The 18,585-nt window shown below is 42.2% G+C and overlaps 3 protein-coding genes across 4 annotated transcripts; all 3 read right to left on the reverse strand.

Annotated features, from left to right (window-relative positions):
• Positions 1–5,107: 5,107 nt before the first annotated feature.
• On the reverse strand, positions 5,108–6,235 carry LOC128754374 (transmembrane protein 275-like). Its single transcript, XM_053856993.1, has 2 exons — positions 6,144–6,235; positions 5,108–5,604 (listed from the first exon to the last, which is right to left on the reverse strand). Exon 2 carries the CDS (start codon positions 5,591–5,593, stop codon positions 5,108–5,110), a length of 486 nt encoding a protein of 161 aa, XP_053712968.1. The 5' UTR covers positions 5,594–5,604; positions 6,144–6,235.
• A 955-nt stretch (positions 6,236–7,190) lies between these two features.
• mknk1 (MAPK interacting serine/threonine kinase 1) lies at positions 7,191–12,938 on the reverse strand. Of its 2 annotated transcripts, XM_053872655.1 has the most exons (14): positions 12,805–12,938; positions 12,030–12,092; positions 11,589–11,691; positions 11,410–11,508; positions 11,228–11,325; positions 10,921–11,000; positions 10,770–10,843; positions 10,601–10,705; positions 10,480–10,535; positions 10,314–10,409; positions 9,440–9,634; positions 9,213–9,377; positions 9,081–9,124; positions 7,195–8,665 (listed from the first exon to the last, which is right to left on the reverse strand). In XM_053872655.1, exons 2-14 carry the CDS (start codon positions 12,081–12,083, stop codon positions 8,446–8,448), a joined length of 1,389 nt encoding a protein of 462 aa, XP_053728630.1. In that variant the 5' UTR covers positions 12,084–12,092; positions 12,805–12,938; the 3' UTR covers positions 7,195–8,445. The 2 variants fall into 2 exon arrangements, with proteins under 2 accessions (XP_053728639.1, XP_053728630.1); XM_053872664.1 differs by lacking the exon at positions 12,805–12,938 and having other exon boundaries at positions 7,191–8,665; positions 12,030–12,088.
• Positions 12,939–13,271: 333 nt separating this feature from the next.
• Positions 13,272–16,715, reverse strand: mob3c (MOB kinase activator 3C). The gene is made up of 4 exons (XM_053882813.1): positions 16,500–16,715; positions 14,213–14,732; positions 13,940–14,142; positions 13,272–13,543 (listed from the first exon to the last, which is right to left on the reverse strand). Exons 2-4 carry the CDS (start codon positions 14,628–14,630, stop codon positions 13,514–13,516), a joined length of 651 nt encoding a protein of 216 aa, XP_053738788.1. The 5' UTR covers positions 14,631–14,732; positions 16,500–16,715; the 3' UTR covers positions 13,272–13,513.
• Positions 16,716–18,585: the final 1,870 nt, after the last annotated feature.

Here is an 18,585-nt window from a genome sequence, read left to right on the forward strand (position 1 = left end):
ATCACCCGCAAGACTTTTCCTTTTCGCCAACAGATCCATCCAAGCCGTCAGCTCTGTTCCCGCTGTGGCGAATTCCAAACTTAAAACCCATTACTGAGATATCAGCCCTCACATACTGCAGTCTAATGACCTCATTTACCTATGTGTCAGTCCTGTCAGTAACCAGAGGCTCTGTCAGCTCAGCCGCCCATGTCCGAGGGTCCAGACGGCTCAGTGGCGTCGCCGGAGCACACCTCCTCTCAGCCCATCAAAAACAGGATAGAAGTGAAAATATGTCAAGGCAAAGTGACTGGGGACACAGAGACTTTGGAATAGAGTTCTTGGCATTTCATCTACCATATCCACTCTATTAGTCAGAGCGGTGCAGTCAATCAGGGCCCCGTTTTGATACGAGAGGCGTCGGGGGAGTAAAGTGGGCCACCGCAGAAACGTCTGCAGTCACAGCTTGGCTATTCCAGCTCACACAGAATCAATTTGTGGAGTTGATGTGTATAGAAATGGATTAGGGCCGCACGGATCCAAACATGGTCCTCGTGAGCCGCGAAGGTTGCGACGAACATGCGCGGGTAGGTTAAACTGGAGAGGGTCAGAGCCGCCCTCACACACACACACACACCGCCGGGACCCCCAGCTGAAATGATTTGGTAAATACGGAAGGGGCCCCCTAGGCCGCGCCGGCCCCCGGCCCTCTTTAGGAGTGGATAATTGACTTCTTTCCTCCTTGGTAATTCATCGCTTGCATATGCCACCTAATACATCAGATGAAAACTGCCCTGGCCCTCATCTCCCCCGACACACCTGCCTGAGGAATGAGCGCCACTGGCATAAAAAAATGGGAGCACTTCCAGATCTATGAATGAATTATGTCTCCTAAATACCTTGAGCAGAAGCAACTGTCAGTCGGCGCCCGCGCTAATCTGCTAGCAAATATGACCAGCTCTGCATTAAAGAAAGGAGGGAGCACGACTGCAAGAGAATGAGGCGAGAAATGAAGGATCAATCCGACCCTTGAAATGTGGCGTCTGAATCAGCGTGGACATTTGCACATTTATCAGCAGATGGGAAATCCTCCCCCTTCTGTCATTTCAATACCAGCCCTTGTATTGAATTAGATTGGGATTATTCAGTCAGGACAGAGATATCGTTTGTTTAACAACGGCCCAGTCAGCAGAGTCTCAGGGAATTAGAAAGATGTTGCTTAGAAGGACACTTTGGAGGTTAGGTTTAAATGATAAAAATAGATTTTGACTGAGGAAAGTGGGAGGGACAGAGGACTAACAATATATACATATATATACAGTGTTTTATCTCCATATAGGGGTCAAAGACGTTGCATCCTTGCTATTGTTCCTTCACGCGCTTATTCCAGAATGTAGTTTATTACCTGAGGGAATTTTTTTTTTTCCAAGCGGCGGCTACCAGACAATCTGACGTTAGTAGGCGGGTCAGGAGCAAGAGGAGACCCAAGGACACGTCGGCAGAGCAAAGCAGTGGTCAGGAGTTATCACACAATTATACATAGCAGTAACATTGCTACTCAGTATCCAAGGTCCAGAGATTTTAAAAGAGAGACTGGCTTTTTCTGTCTTTTTTTCTTACACAAAATACTGATAAATAGAATGAACTAGCACTATTCACTTTGAGAGTGAATTAATGGAGAGTCCAGTTTCAGCAAACAACAGTTTAAAGCGCAAACGTAACAAGGTGAAGAAAAAAAGTGTGACTTTATAATGTTGATAATATGCAACTGCCTGGATTTTAACTCAGATGAGCAGTTCATGACACAGGAGTGGCAGGTGCTCAAGGGCATGATGGAGACTCAGGTGAGCAGACTGGTCTGGTTCTGGGGGCAAAACAACAAGTGTTAGGGCAGAGAGGTTGGAACCAATGACCAGTGCGTGGTTTTGTAGGGGTCCATGATGCAGACAAAGTTGAATGGTATTAGTTCTGGGAAATGTAATTCTCTAACCCTTGGATGCTGGAGGATCAAGGCATTCACAGAGGGAATGTCCCCCAACATATAGTAGTCAGCGATACTGACCTCCATCACTCTTGGTACAAATTCCATAATGCAGTGTAAAAGTTAGAGTGACTTGGGTCAAAAGTTCAAATTAATGTTGCGGATTTTGTCAGATTTAGACAAGTAAGTCAGTGCAACGCCTTGTTGACTGAGTTTGATCGTCTTCATTTATAGCAACAATGTGTCCATGTTATTGTCATTCCTCTGTCATTTGGGTTCACGTCTGTGACTAAAGACAAAAGAAGAAGGTCTCACTTTGGATGAAGGGAGATAACAAAACTTGTTGCAACAAAGTTTGGCACCATTTCCCAAACAAACTTGCAGACGAAAACTGAAAGACTTGCAGAGCAGAACTGCAGTTTGGCGTCCACCAGACACTGCGCCACCAAGAGAGACTTGCACACCATAACCACGAAGATGAACGGCTCACCTGAGGCTGCGTGTGAATGTCATTGCCGCTCTCTCGTGGTCAAAAGCAGTACTGACAACGTATTTCTTTGCTTGGACTTATAAAAGGTAATTCTTCCTCATTTAAAAAAAAAAAACATTACACAAGAAGTGTCTAGATCATTGACAAAATATATCGTGTTAATGTGATTTATTTGTACTTGTACTTATCTTTTTAAGTTATTTATTTATTTATCGTTGCCACTTTTTTTATTATTATTATTTTAGCCAAGTATTCTACTGTATATATGCTTTTCATACAGATTTGTAGATCCAAAAACATGTCTCTCAAGTACAAAATGAATCCTCCATTACACTCTGTTTCATTCGTCTGCCCAGACGTTCATTCATGGTATTTATTCATTGCAAGTCATAGGAACCATTAAGACTCAAATTACAACTCCCAAAGAAACTAGTGATGCTCTTTTGACAATTTTAAGAGGGTTGTATTCCTGATCTGTGAGTCCATTTTTTGGAAGAAAAAAAAAAACAACCCACTGATATTGATCACTTCATAACCTGTCCGCCCATAGATTCATGCAAGTCAAAATGAATGAAAACTTAAATAACACAAATGTACTTTTATAAAAAATTATCTAAAGATATATAGATCAGGAGCAACTCAACATATCATGCAGGATGTCACAAATGGTACTACATGGACACAAGAGGAAACCAACGGTACCTCAGAGCAGCACTGAAAAACAAAACAAACAAAGAGAAACACATGTCCACTGTTTGGAAAAAGGTAAGGAAAAGAGGAAATAAAGAGCAGACATAAAAATGGTCCTGTCGAGCTTTCACAACAAATAGAACTTTTCCTCTATCTGATCTTTTTCGGTCGCTATAATGTATAGCGTTGCGACGTTTATGGTAAATGTAATGTAAATGTCAGTGGAAATCCATGACAAAGAACAAGATGAGATTGAAATAAGTATTAGAAAAAATGAAAACACGTATATCAGTGAGCACGTACAATTATGTGAACATTTGGGATGAGCGAGGACAGAGCTATATAAATTAATAAATCCTTTACAGACTAACACACAGTGAGTGGCAACAGGGCATCCTTTTTATGGAAGGATTTCTTTGAGCAAAAGAAAAAAAAAAACAACAGAATAGAGTGAAATAAATATGGTGATTCTCTTCGCAGATCAAGATGACCTTATTACTAGTGACTCCATGACATGTCATGCTCTTCATAGAAACTTTCTATATTTGACTCACCACATTATTAAGGCCAGCAGTGACACATATAGTCATGTTCTTATGTTTTATGGGGACATTTCATTGACTTTCATGCTTTCCCCAGCCTCTCATGCTGAACCTAACCATTAAAAACAAATGACTCACCTTTACCAGGAGCTCAACCAAACTTACATTCAGTTATAATGACCTAACCTCAAATTTATTTCTGCAAAAATGTCCCCACAAGTAGGTATTTCCAAGAATTGGTCACAAGAATCCCCACAAGTATAATTAAACACACACACACAGGTTTGTCACACCGTCTTTGTGAGGTCCGTTCCTTGCCATAATGCTTTCCCCAGCCTCTCACCCTGAACCTTCTCATCCAAAGCAAATGGATAACCTTAACCAGGACTGCTAACTAAACATAAACCTACTCATAATGACCTTGTTGTTTTGAAGTAATGGGATACTTCAAACTAGGATAGATATGCTTAAAGGCACACACACACTACCAGACAAAGAGTATCTTCCATTCATGAGGTTTGGTCGTGCAGCGTAAGAAGAAAAGCAGGAAGGTGAATGTGTTATCTCATCCTTTTGGCGGTCTGCGATCAGCACTGTGTGTGGACTGCAGATAGACGGTGAGCAAACACAGATGTTGGATCAGTGATGTTTGGATTGATCTGTTGACTGTGATGCCTCTGGGTGCACTTTGATAAGAGGGAATTTTTGGGCCAAAACATTCATCTCTCTTTCTTTCCTCTCATAAAACATCACCAGCTGTTGGGCTATGATTGACATACACCACGAAACTCAAGTTTGCTCTGATTTTTCCATTAAATTTTAGTCAGTTGACATTTACAAGATGGAAGGTTCTGACTGTTCTTTTTGCTCACAAGAATGCAGAATATTTAGTTTTACAATTTACATGCCACATGTGCCAGAATAAGACTTTAATACTTATCGCACAGTATAGCTCAGTCTTCTGAGTTAAGGAACAAGATACTTAGCACCACTAACAAACACCATTTAGGATGCAGCCCAAAGTATGCAGGACATTTTGTCTGTCCCAGTTATTACACGTAAATGACACTTTTTCAGACACCAGGATCCATGAATTATTCCACAGCTGCCCTCAGTTCAACAGGGGACACGCCCTTGTGGATTCACTAAATGATGAGAGGGTTCAGCAGGAATCACCACAGGCAGAGGAGAACCAACTTCTCACAGACAGGCTGTCAACATTCAGGTACCGTCTCGACACACACAGCCCTCAACTGTGACTCACACAAGTGACAAGCCAAATGATCATGGAGTCCAGGTTATAATGAGAAACCAAGGAAATGAGTTTCCTCCGTCTGCAAGATCAGTCATCTGCAAGACCCTTGGAGTTGAGCCGATGCAGAGAGAATTTTCTGGCGTCTGAGGCCAAAGTATTTTATAATGACTTCAGCATTTGTCATCGGAATCTTTGTCATCAGCCTGAGCACCGCTGCCGTGGCTGGACATGGACTTGTGTGAGCAACTTGCTGAGTTGGTGGGACTGAGCTGCACGCCAGTGGTGTCCTGCAGCGTGTGCTCGCTGGTCTCCATCTCAAACGTGGCCGTCCCCATCCTGACCAGGCCCCACTTCTGGTCCCCCTTAGCTGCGTCGCCCGACTGGGACTGGGGTCTCCGGCTGACCACGCAGCAGGTGGTGAAGAATCCCAGAGCGATGAGCAGCAGGAGCGGCCCGATCACTATCGCCGGGTTCCCTGTTGGGATGAAGGTGCTGAAGGCGAAAGCTCCCACCAGAGTGATGTTGATGCCGGCGAGCAAGATGCAGAGCCCGCAGGCGCAGCACAGAGCCGGGGAGGGCAGGCTCTGGTGACGCAGGGGGTTCTGCTGGGTGGCCTTCTTGGCACACGGTCTGGAAGTCTTCTCCGGCAACGCCATTTCTCCTCAAGCTATGTGAGAACCAGAGAAGGCAAAAAATTATCGCTGTAAGGTTTTAAATCAAATGAGCATTTAATAATAATTGATGTTACACTTAAAATCAGTTCATCATCCCCACAATACAGTTCATATAATAACTGGAAATTAAAGTTTAAATGATTTTAAGTCGAAGCAAAGATGGCGTCAATCAAAAGCATTACAACAGCAACTTCATAAGTCATCAGTGAAAGGAGCAAATAAAGCTAAGTCAGTTTATATTTATTTATTTATTTTTTTTAATTTATTTATTTCGACCATGCCGGTTTAAATAACGAACCACTGAACCAGTGTTTCAAAGAGTCTTCAATATGCTATTCCATGGTGATTATATAATTCTTCATCCAATAAAATCATATCTTTCTCATAAAAGACAACTTTGAACCCTTGTTTTAGGACAACTACATTCCATGAACTCGTCATTCACTCGTCAACATGTACTGCTATCAACCACATGTCCACGTGATTTCAAATGGATTGACAGCAACAGCAACAGTTTCTGAATCTCACTTACTTTACAGCGGAGGATCAGTCGCGTTCGGTCCCGCGGTCTCACTGTGGTCCATGTTCCGAGTGGTGGGCTCATCCAGCAGAAGATGATCAGAGTGACAGCCAGACCATCACGGCTGCGTTACCTATATATTCCACCAGGGGTGCGCCACAGCCCACGCGGTTCATGTGCGGGAGGAGCTTGAGCCAAACTTGTGTGGCTTATCAATGGGGGAAAATGTATTTCAAAGTCAAACATCATTTTTGTTTGGAGCATGAAAAGGGTCTTCCATGACTTCCAGTGTGCAGCTCTTGTGTTTGTGTGTGTGGAACAACTCTCCCACAGCCTGTAACATATAGAACTTGCGACACTAAATGGGTCTCGCCCATAGAACCAAGTCATAAAGGGGAATATCGTGAATGAATGGATGAATGAATGGGTGAATGAAGGAAATTAAATCATTTTCAGGAGTTTCTCAAAAGCTGTCTTCAATACGTTTCTATTATTAGTGTTGTATGTTATTTTAACGTGCGTCATCTCTAATATATGTTGTAATATATGTTTTTCCCCGTTATGTTTAATCTTGCTGGGATTTCTCAACGTGAAGCCTTAATATTCTGTTTGCAGGGTTCAGGTTTTGTAACCTGCTTTTCTTGTCTTAATATATTGTCTCAATATTTCGTTATTAATAAGTCACTCGCTGAGCTGGGGAAGGGAGGGTGAAAGGTTTCTTGTCTAAGGGTTTTTGGTTTGGTATTTGATTTGTTGAGAGTACTTGGAGCCACATTTGGCCAGGCATTAAAAAGGTTTAATAAATAATGATCATCTGTTCGCTGAAGGGCTGTTTGATTAAATAGGTGTAACACTATATTTGCTCATGAATAATACAGCTACATCTGAAATATACGTTGTCACCTATCTAGGCTACTGACTATGTATCATTTAACATTTGTGTTTACTGTAGCATTCACAGAGACTGAGAGCAGCAGCCAGATTGCATTATGGCTTTTTCTCCATACATTAAAAGACCATTGACATCAAACACTAGATTGGGGAAGATGACATTTATTAAAAACTCAGCATTAGAGTGATAAATTTGACAGCGGTTTCATCTCTCGCCTGTAACCACCTCACCTCAGAAACCATTAAAGTTAATGGTGTAAACAAGCACGTCCTTTATGATTCATAATGAGGATGAGGGCTTTAATGTAGCAAGTGGTCGCGCCCTAATGTGGGTTTTCATTCTGGGTAACTCGCTGTCATCCCAAGAAGACCCTTTGTTGCTATAGAGATGCGGTGTCCACGGCAACGGCGCTAATTCAAGTGACGTGTGGTGCACACATTAGCAGGGGTTAAGAGTTAGTGATAAGTGATTAACTGCGGGAATAACACTGACTCCTCACACCCTGTAAACAAACACTCAAAAATACATACTGTTCATCAAATAGTTGGCTTAATTCACCATCAGCAAAAAAAGAAAACAAAATCATAGCCATCATTCCCTTTTAACATCCACAACTCTGTCTACGCTTGTATAAAAATAAATATTATTGGGTAAAATTTCACATTTTCTGTTGCACCACCATTGTTATCCATCCAACCATCCATCAGCTTAAAAAAAAAAACTTTTCATGTCACTCAAAAAACTCAGAGGTATTCTCAAATATGAACAAATGGCAGTGTGTACAGACCAGAACATGAAATAAAAATGTACGACCCAAGTGCCATCATCTGACCCACTGAGACCACATCAAAACATATGGAAAAATAATATTTGATGGATCTAAACCAGCATTTTAAGTGTGTTATGAACAATGTGCTTAACGGAATACACTTGTTTAAGTAGCTGAGGAGGAAGTGTTGATGTTGAATTAAGAATCTGTCCCTTACACCTTCTCGAACCTTTCTAAAACATAAAATACAACTGAGTTATATTTTAAAAACAGTTTGTTGGAAAAATAAAAATCTAATCTATTCAAATGTTTTCCAGCTATTAAAATAATCGATTCACAGTTGGAAAAAAAAGTCAACACGGACGAGGGTCAGCGTCATCTGCTAGAATGTGCCAAATTAAACTCAATAAATGTTTGTTCTGATATGTAAGAGAGAACGCTGAAACGATGTCATTACTGGCAAATAAAAGTCCTTTTAAATTCCAGAGTGTGCAAATACATTCCTGAACAAACCGCAGGACACGAGCCAAGGCCAGTTCTTCCCGTGGTGATAAGACTGGCTACAAGGAAACACCAGGAACAGATAACGTTAAGATCATTTGTAAAACAAAAGCCCTCAGGAGGTCAAGACAAACCCGTGAGGAGGGATGCTTTCAGGCTGCCATGTCGTCAGCTGAAGCGCTAAAGTCCTGGGAACGCATGGCATTGGACTGGGCTCGCCTGCGAGCGAGTCTGGAGTTGGAAGGCGGAGAAAGTCTCATGGAGCAGACGTCAGCTCCGACATCCTCCTGCTGCTCGTCGTGCTGCGATAGCTGCCGGTTAAATGCGATGGCTTCAGCTGCAAACTGGCTCAGATCTTTGGTGCTGCTGTTCCTGGAGCACAGAGAGGGAATTTAAATTGTACATGCTGAATAAAAACTCTGAGAGCAGAATAGTGATTTACACACAAAACCAGAACAAGTGCAAGGTCATTTGAGTTCTTGGCAGGCTGTTTGTGATGAAGTCATTCTGGTGCGAAGAACAGTACAGCTGAGTGCTTGGGTTCCATTAGGATTTTAGATCATCATCTCAAACAAACAGCTAATCCTGCTGTGCTTCTCCACGCAGGGCCTAAAAATGTCGATATTCTCTGCCTGCAAAGAGTCACAACACTACAGGAAATGTGTTGGGTGATAAGACAGCCAGGAAATGAACATGTCGTTCAGCTACTTTGTCACTCTCCAAATGAGGGAGGCCATTTAAGAAAAATTTGGACACTGAAGGTCAAAACGCCACACTTGCACCTCACCTCTGCAGAACATGAGGAGTTGGAAGACCTCTCTCTGGAGCGTTCTGTCATGCAGATAAAGGGAATATATTTAGGAAGTTACAGTGCAAGGCCGTTTTTTTTTTTTCAGGGCTGCAGTGACTTGGTACCCACCCCCTGCACCCATGGGTGCTTGAGGACCTGAGCAGCACTGTAGCGCAGAGTAGCATCTCTGACCAGCAGCTTGGTGATGAGGTCCTTGGCGGCATCTGTGATGTGAGCCCAGTCCTTCTCTGGGAACTCGTACTTGCCCTGTTGAATGCTCTCAAACAACTGACTCTGAGGAGACAAGATCAGCATTAGGATACAGGCAATGAATGAGTACCAATTTGCTGATGTACCTGGCAGGTTCTACATGTTTCTCCACGGTCCCAGCCACAGTCGGTGCCACAGTGTCCTGTAAAAGGGGGACTCCCACTCAGCAGAATGTAGAGAATGACCCCCAGACTCCACAGGTCACAGCGCTTATCATAGAAGGACGCCTCGTCGGTGAAGACTTCCACCACTTCTGGAGCCATGTACTCGGCTGAGCCACACTGCAGGGCCACACATAGACCTCTGGTTAGCTAGAATAGCTTGCACTCATTCACGCAGCAAACTCAGAATTTTAAAAATGTACTTCAGACATGTACATAATGAAACCCTCAAGGTATAACCTCTCCCAAAATAACCACCTCACACCTTCCACAAACAAGGCAAAGCAGTAGAGTGAAATACGTTTATCACAGATTAGCCATCACATAGCAGTGATAAGGGTGGTGAAGAAGGTTGGGTCGATAACAGTAGTATACAAAGTTATCAGAGAACCTCTGTTTCCAAATCTTAAGCTCTAAGGTGGGAATAATTTTTCACTTTTGACATCCAAGCTCAAGGTTCACAAACAAGTTGAACAGCTGCGAGAGAATTACGAAATATGAACTGATGTAAACAGCTTAAATGTGTCGCCTAAGAATCTTGTTTTTTTTCCGTCCAGAACTTTGACATCTTCACTAGTTTTGTCCTTATTTGTGTGCAGTGATACTGTGCTTGCAAGGCAAGTACTGTTGGAAAATATCATTTGGGACAGTAGGTGAGGTTTAGACTCTGAGTTCAATGTGCACAAGGGCTTTTCTTTACATAAATAAGTCAATAGCAAAACTGCAAAATTGGCAAAAGTTGTTTGAAGAAGAGGACCTTGTTAACATGTAATAAACATGTTGATAAGTCAGCGGTTACCGGTGTGGTGAGCTCAGGCGTTGTAATGGGAGTGCAGGCGCTGCTGAGTTTCACTCCACTTCCCAGGTCAAAATCACAAATCTTCACCGGCGACACCTGAGGTGAGATCAAACAATGGTGGTCTGAAACTTGAAAACCCCTTCCAAGCTTTCTTCAATTCTCTTACTCTGTCTGTGTATTCACAGAGGATGTTCTCCAGCTTTAAGTCTCTATGGGCAATACCTGGATCACAAAAGAGCAAAAGTGAAACACCAATTCTCAAATGTTTTGACACCGATTTGCTTTACCTTTTGTGTGTAAAAAGTGAAGCGCTTGTGCAATGTCCCTCACCACTTTACTGGCCTCCAGCTCATCAAAGTGCTTTCGGTTTTGGATGTGCGTCAAAATGGATCCTACAAAACATCACTTAGTAACACTATAGATAAATTGAGTTAAAAAAAATAGGTTTGATCTTACCTCCACGCAATTTTTCAAAAACCAAATAAAAGCAGGAGTTGTCCTCAAAGAACTGGATCAATTCCAAAATGTTCCTGATGAAAGACATTTTAAAAATGAATATCCTCTTTTTAAAACATCCTGTATCTGTAGCACGACAGAACAAACTCACTTGTTTCCTTGACACTGGTATAGCGTCTCTACTTCCCGAAACACTCGGCTCCGGCTGTGTCCAGCGCTCTTCTCAATGATCTATGTCACCAAATGATACATTCACAGCTTGGAAATTAGCACGTCAAATTTAAAGACTTAAATAGGAAGAAGTGTCTCCTCCATCATTCAATATATTTAGAATAACAAAGACACAATGAAATCCCAGGTTAAAATGTAAGTTTATAGGTCTCAAGTGAGAGTCATTGTTTTCAATTTTAGAAACCAAAAATATCATTGTAACTATTATTATAATATTTTTTTCTCACCTTAACAGCAAATTCATTTCCATTCTGGAGACTGACACACCCTTGGACTTTAGCATAAGCCCCCTGACCAAGAACCTCGCCAGTCAGCTTATAGAGATCTAAAGTGCAAACATATCAAGCAGAGTGAGAAGTGCTAGAAACATCATCACATCTGTCAAATATACAACATTGTATTTTACTACCATCAAAAGTGCCTGTGGAGCTATCAGTGGCTCTGGTTCGTTTCTTCTTCTTTTTCTTTGCAGCATCCGGGATGTTAACAGGCTGGCTTTTCTCAACTTCTGAAATGGGTTACAGAAAACAAAAACTTCCAATTAAATAATGTGTATGTGTGTGTGTCACGAAACCTCAACAATCGTACCTGTAGGGACGAGTGGCAGCAACTGCTGTCCATCTGAAATGACCCCATTGTCTTGCATCTGCACTCTGCTTTGGCCTACTTGGCCCACAGCCAGGGAGCTGCCCTGTGAAAGACCGAAGAGGTCACATGGGAACGGGAGCACAGTGAAGTAGAGGCAGTAGAACAGTGGAGAAGATGGCAGAAAAAGACAGCAGAACATTGCAAAATGGGGAGCGCCAATTCAAACAGAACTGAAGAGTTTCATTTCTTTTCCTTGGTAACCTGCCAAAAAAGAACCTGCTATCATTTCAGGAAACTCCATGAAAGTAAAACTTTGACACCACAAGAGAAGGAACTGAACAGATCAAACACAGAATCATGACTCACTTTATATAAATATCATCTTGGGGAGATTCCAATATTAGCCAGTTGTATTTGTATTCAAGTTTGCATGATCATTACCTGGAGTGAATGCTGGAAGGTTTGGACCTCTGTCATCACGCTGTGCCTCACCATATCTGTCAACTAACAACACAGACATGTCAGTCAAACTCAAAACTTATAGCATAAGCAATAACGTGTGTTTAAGAACAGCTAAACGGGATCATCAAGAGTGTCTTCCGTTTCACAGGTGACGCAAAGGACTGGCTCATCCCTCTGCCTGTCATCCACTGACAGCTGCCGGTATATTGATGACGAGTAAAGGTTAATGTTGATGTGTTGTTTCATTCTTCTGTTCGTTTTCTAGCTCATACCTTCGACGGGTCAGTAAGTCACCATGAAATCACGGTTCATTCAGTCATGTCAGCGATCGAACAAATCAAGACTCTAAAACCAAACAATTCTTTCGATTTTACTTAACATTCCAATCAAGTCACAACGCCACTGTTCTGACGCGTATTACAATTCAAATTAATACAAAAAGTCTTTTCTTATGAGACCGGGTCGATGGTTCACTCTGTGGCTCATAGCCTGTCAAGCTAACGTTAGCAATTGAGTCCACACGTCGAACGTCTACTCCAATATGAAACGATAGTCTATCTTAAACTAGATACCAAGATATCATACCTAGATAGACATTATATTGCTAATTGATGGTAAAACGCCGGTACATTTGTAAACCATGGCTGTCAGCTAGCTAGCACAAAATTAGCACATATTCTACCAATAATCCAACAGAAGTAGGAGAATTGGCAGAAACAGAACCTATTAACTTATGTTAGTATTCAACCCAGACCTGATTTCCGTTTCCGAACTGACCGAATCCCCTTCATCACAGTCTCCAGGAGCTGATGTATACGTCCATTGCTTTGTAAAATCCATCAGAGTAGCAAAATGACGCACGGGGCGGGAAAACACATAAACAGAAATTAACCACGCCCTCTTCCGCATTGTGCTTGCCGTGATTGGTGCACACCACCGTTCTCTCGACACGTCACCAGTCTGTCCTCGTGACCGCTTCACTGCGTGCTGCGGATGCTTGACTCGTGACGATCGGCTTATTTACGAAGATTTGGCTGCTGTCAAACTAAAGGCTCGGCTGACACAACACAACCCTGTTAAATAGTGCTTCATTTCATAAGAATTGTGAGTCAGAACCATGACCTTACATCGATGAATGACCATTTGCCTGCTTTATTAGAAGCAGAAAAAGAAGAAGAAACACGTATTAAAAACACTATTTTTTTATTATCAAACAAGGATTGCAAAAAAAAGAAAAAAAAAAAAACGTTACAAGACATTAAACATAACATGCGCAGCGGGAAAATCCCCCGAGAAAATAAAAGGCCAAATAAACTGACAACACAGCACCAACGAAACAGAATGGATACAAGCTTGCATTACAAGTAATCCCAACGATACATAAAGAAGTTGTGCAACAGTTCTGCTAGTGGTGGTTCAAAGGGCTCATGGTGCGATGAAACTTTCCATCTTTGAAAAACTGTTTAGTGACATATTTTCTCTGTCATCTCTTTCTGCAAAATAAAAAAAGGAAAAGTGTAAAACTTGGAATCATATTGGCAATAAGTCCAATTTCACTACTATTCCAAATAATCAGACACAATAAAATAATAAATAATCAATGTTATGACCTACATATACTGTATATACATGGATAATGAATACCTAAAATGATGGTGGTGTTCTGGATGAAAGGGGACTGGACAAAGCTCTTTGTTGTGGTTTTCAAGTAGTAGAGAGCAATATTTATTACACAGGATGACTTTTCCTAATTGGTGTTTTGTTTTGTCTTGTTTTCAGTTTTCAATGCAGTTATTTGCAGGATTCATCCCCATCCATTCTCGTGTGTCAGTATGCATTGTTTTGGCGACGCGTACCAGAGTAACTGTTGAAGCAAGCATTATACTCACCAGCGGCTCCAGTTCAGAGTGATCAATGAGGTTGAATTCTGAAATGAAAAAATAATAGTGCTTGTAGCAGGTGTTGATGTGAGCTTCAGCGCCCATGCTGCAGATGCTGTCGAAGTGATGGATGTAAACATGTACAAACACCCTGAAAAGGCGGCTCAGGATCTTTTTGCAGACCTGCCGGAAGTTCTTTGGGAAGGGAACACCTGCAGTGCAAAATAGAGAACATTATCGCTTGAGGCGTTTGGAAATTGGAGGAAAAAAAGATGCACATACCGACTCTGGTGGGAAAGATGTTCTCGTTATTGATGAGAGACTCAATCCAGTCCATCATCAGGTTCATGTATGTGAGAGCAGGAAGCTTGGTGGGTTTCTTGTAGTCTTGTCCGTCCTGCCACCTGTACTCGTACCTCAGACCCCCAGACATGATGGGGCAGGTCCGTTCGGTGCAGTACTCACTCACTGTACCGTAGATGAGGTTGATCCTGTTGAAGAAATCCACCACATGTACTGCGATCCAGTCGTTAATATTCTCACCCTCGGGCAGCTGAACCACCTTCCTCAGGTCCAAGCCGGACTTGAGTGAGGCCTGGGCCTTCTTGTGGAGCTCAAAGCGCTGAGTGCCCGGTTCGAAACGTTTTCGAGGCCTAAACGTTTTGTCTTTGCTGAACACTTGTCCAAGACACAATGCCATTGCCTTTGCAGAGTCGAGCTATCCAGAATAAAAGATAGCGTAGAACCTGGATCCACTTCTGTCAGGCGCTTTAATGCTTTTATCAAATGATTTGGCTTCTCTCTGCAAAAAAACAACAATTTCAGTTAGGACACTAGAGAAGATGAGGAGAAACAAGTTACCAACTCGTTTTGAATTCAAGCTTTGTGTAAGCCACATGCTAACCAGGACCTCCATGCTGCCCATTTTCACTTATTTACCAAGTGTCCTAGTGTGGAGGAGGGCACCCTATCTTCACCCAAATACCTCTGCTTCAGTAAGATTTGAACCTCACCCTTCAGCTTGAAAGATATGAAGTAATTTTGTGAAGATTGAAATATCTATTTTGTGTTCATTTGTTGTGTTTCTAAGGCAGAAACTATTTTGCAATAAATTTGTGAAAGGTATTCAGGTACAGTATATTTCCAGAACTGGAGGACGTCTGCAAGTTCACGTGGTATCAACAGCAGCTTTGAGCAACTCCATTTCCAGGGTTTCCAGCAATGTTCTCACAGGCCTACAAACTCCTTCAATGCACACCACTCTAGGAAAAATATTTTTCATACTATATATATTACAAATGCCGCACAACTCTAGATAAAATATGAAGAAGGTAATTTTTGGATAAATAATAAACATAAAATTCAAAACAGGGCAGATAGAATTAAAAATATGGATGGGGAAATTAAAAAAGAAACACAGAAGTAAAGATGCTTTTTTTTCAACGATTATTAGAATCACATGAGGATTGGTATCACAGGCTAACACAGCGCAAGAGAAACAGTATTCACAAGGAAAATATCTAAGTGCATTTGCATGTGCTTAACAAAGTCAAAATAAAAGATCAAATGCTAATTCACCACCCACGACTGCAGACTGACAGCTGCTAGTTACAGTGCTGTAGATTGTCTTCAGTGCATTGACTCAGATGCTCAGACACAACAGTGAAAAAAGTTTAGGCATAGAGGGATGAAGAATGGAATGCAAACTTGACAACTCTCCAAGCCCCTCTTGCGCCGTGTAACTAAAGATGCCGTAAAGCGATGAAGATCGGCCTGAAGAGTCACATGGGTGTCCTCTCTTTAACATCTGCCGTGTTATGCTCACTGATAGGGAGCAAGACCCTAATCAACAGTCATTTCACCCAACATCAAATCTATTCTGATGACAAAAAATTAATGTCAGCACTGAGATATGACTCCTCACTCTGCTGATCCCAATCAGCCGCTGCAGACACTCATTACCCTCAGGACGCTTTCATTTTGTCACCTCCTCATGTGTGACTGCAGCGGCTGCAACATGACACTGTCGTACATCCGCGTTTGTGTCCATTCGCATCTCTCGACACTTCCTGCGATCATTTCTCTGTGACATGAATGAGACGTGTGTCGGTTTCAGCTTTTTGACAGAGGAAACATTTGTCTGTTACTCTGAGCAAAGCCACAAGTGCGTCAGAGAAGTTTGAAAGCCAGTGCTTTCTTACAGTCTAAGCCTAGTACTCCACTCACATATGTAGTCATGAGATAGCCCCAAATGAGCCCACAACAAAAGGTCCTCTGAGGAAAGCGTCAACGTTTCATTTCACCCTGCACCACTGTGTCACGTAGGAAAGAAAGGACAGGGAGGTTTTCCAATTTCACTCGCAATACTTCTCCCTGCATGTTGCAACAGCTCCAAACCAGGGGCAAGTCTTATCTTGCACAGAGATGATCAGAAATTTCTCACACACTTCTCCAGAGACAGGACGTGACTACCAAAATACCTTCAATTCCCATCAGTGAAATGAAAGAACGTGAGCCTGTGGAATGAAAAGCAAAAAGCTAAAAATGAGGAACATTGCTGCAACCATACCTGGCTGATCTTCTACGACTTTGGATTCTGAGGCACTGGCACACTTTAAACTCCCTGTGGGGGACCGCTCCGGCTGCTGTGCCCCCTCTCGCTCCTCAGTCCCTTTTTACCGCCCGACAACAGAGACTGACTTCTCCCAGTACAGCACATACAACACAGGGAAGACAGAAAAGTTGTTTGGCTTCTCTTCCCATAGATGATGTCATATCCTGACTTTGTCTCTGTGTGGGTGGGTGAGTGAGGACGGCCTACAAAGTGAAAGAGAAGAAGGGTTGGATAAGGCTTCCGCAAAGTCCACATAATCCACCCACTTTTTTTTCTTTCTTTTCATTCTGTGGCAGGGACAGCCCTTGTCTCAGACAGGCCTGGCCGGCCCTCATGGCTGGATCCTGGGAAAACAATCCCGCCTCCTGAGCTACATATAGAAACAGCTGGAGCAGAAATGAAGCCACAAGTATTTCTGGATGCTGCAGTCCCCTGTGCTTTCTCGTCGACCTTTAAGAGGATATCAATTATGCCCAAAAATACAATAATAGACATGACAAATGAGCCATTGCTGCTTTTAAAAACAATATTTTGGTGTGTCAAAATATATGCTAATCATTCCGTTTCTAGTTATGAGTTAAATCATTAACAAAGCTTATTGGTGGAGATGTTTCCAGACAGTTCACGAATCAGAAAGGAAGAATTACATTTCCAAAGTTCACTAAGACACAATAACACTAGGTCAATAAGTTCGCTGACACAGAAGCAATACACAAACTTCAACTTTAGTCTACAAGGTTTGACATGGATGACACCCCAACCTTGTCGTGTATTCCTGGAAAAAGGGGGTGTTAAAAACACAGTGAAATTTTTTTAATTCATTATTATTATTATATTGACCAAGATCAGCCTGCCAAATTTTAATCCAATCGCTGGTGAGAGACTCAATCCACAAGCAGAACAGGGCCATTTATGCACTTTTAATTTGGATTCCAACTCTCCCAGCAAGATATTTTTAAATGCCTCTTGAAGGTAAGTCTGGCTCGTCTTGTTCTTACTTTGGATTTACACAGTCAGTGTGCAGTTGGAATTAGAGAAGCAATTTTGAACTCCTAATTAAATGCCCAAATATTGACTCAGTGTGCGGTTCAAAGCTCTCTGACAAATCCGCAAAAGAACGGGTTCAGTTGGAATCGCTCTTGCTGGTCTTCTTGCTTTTAATTCTTATGCTGCTTAGCCTGGTAGGACTGCACTTAAGAATGAGCTCTTGTTGTAATTGTTTCTATATTCAACATACATACCACGACACTCTTTCAGCTCAAATTGATCTGAGGTACAGAAAAGGAGCACAGAAGAACAATTCTTGTCATTTCTGCCATTAGTAAACTTAAGTGAAGGTCGTTTGATACAGTAAGAGCACACTAAATGATGCCCTTAAGAGTATGAGTGACTCATACTAATGATTTGTCTGGGTAATAAGCCTCCGTGGTCCATCACTTGTCGACTTCAGTGAACTCTCATTCTGGTTATCTGTCCATTGGTATTGTGCCTTAAATGCTGCATCTGGATTTGTCCACAAGATGACAAAGTGCCTTTGCCTTCATTTCCAGGATCAGCTTCCTCGTTGCCTTCTTCCTGTCTCTATAGAGCTACTGTATCTTGGTTAACTGAGGTCAAAATATATCCTGGTGTGATGACGTTTCTAGCCAGTGAGGACCTTGAATTTCCTCACTTCCTGCTGGAATTTCCTCACGCCCAGGGCAGTAAGTTGCAGTATCAAATCTCGTCCACTAGATGTCGCTATTGAAGGCATTACTGATGACCATTGACTGATGCTGTCTGGAAGGCTTTTTTTAATCGCGTAAATTGATCACCCAGCAACGTTTTCCCCCTTATTAATCCGCATTTAATGAATGCGAGAGAGTTTAGCAATAGTGTGTTTACAATTGAAACCCAAACGGATTCGTATCAGACAGGGCTTGAACCCTGAAGGCAACTTGACAGGAAGCTGTCAGCAACCAGAGTGACAGATTAGTGGTCTCGCGTCTTGTTTTCGTCCTGAAAATTTGGCGTCATCACACAGAAATGTGTCAGACCTTCT

This window comes from Synchiropus splendidus, chromosome 1 (assembly GCF_027744825.2).
Source record: "Synchiropus splendidus isolate RoL2022-P1 chromosome 1, RoL_Sspl_1.0, whole genome shotgun sequence".
In the NCBI taxonomy this organism is placed as follows: domain Eukaryota; kingdom Metazoa; phylum Chordata; class Actinopteri; order Syngnathiformes; family Callionymidae; genus Synchiropus; species Synchiropus splendidus.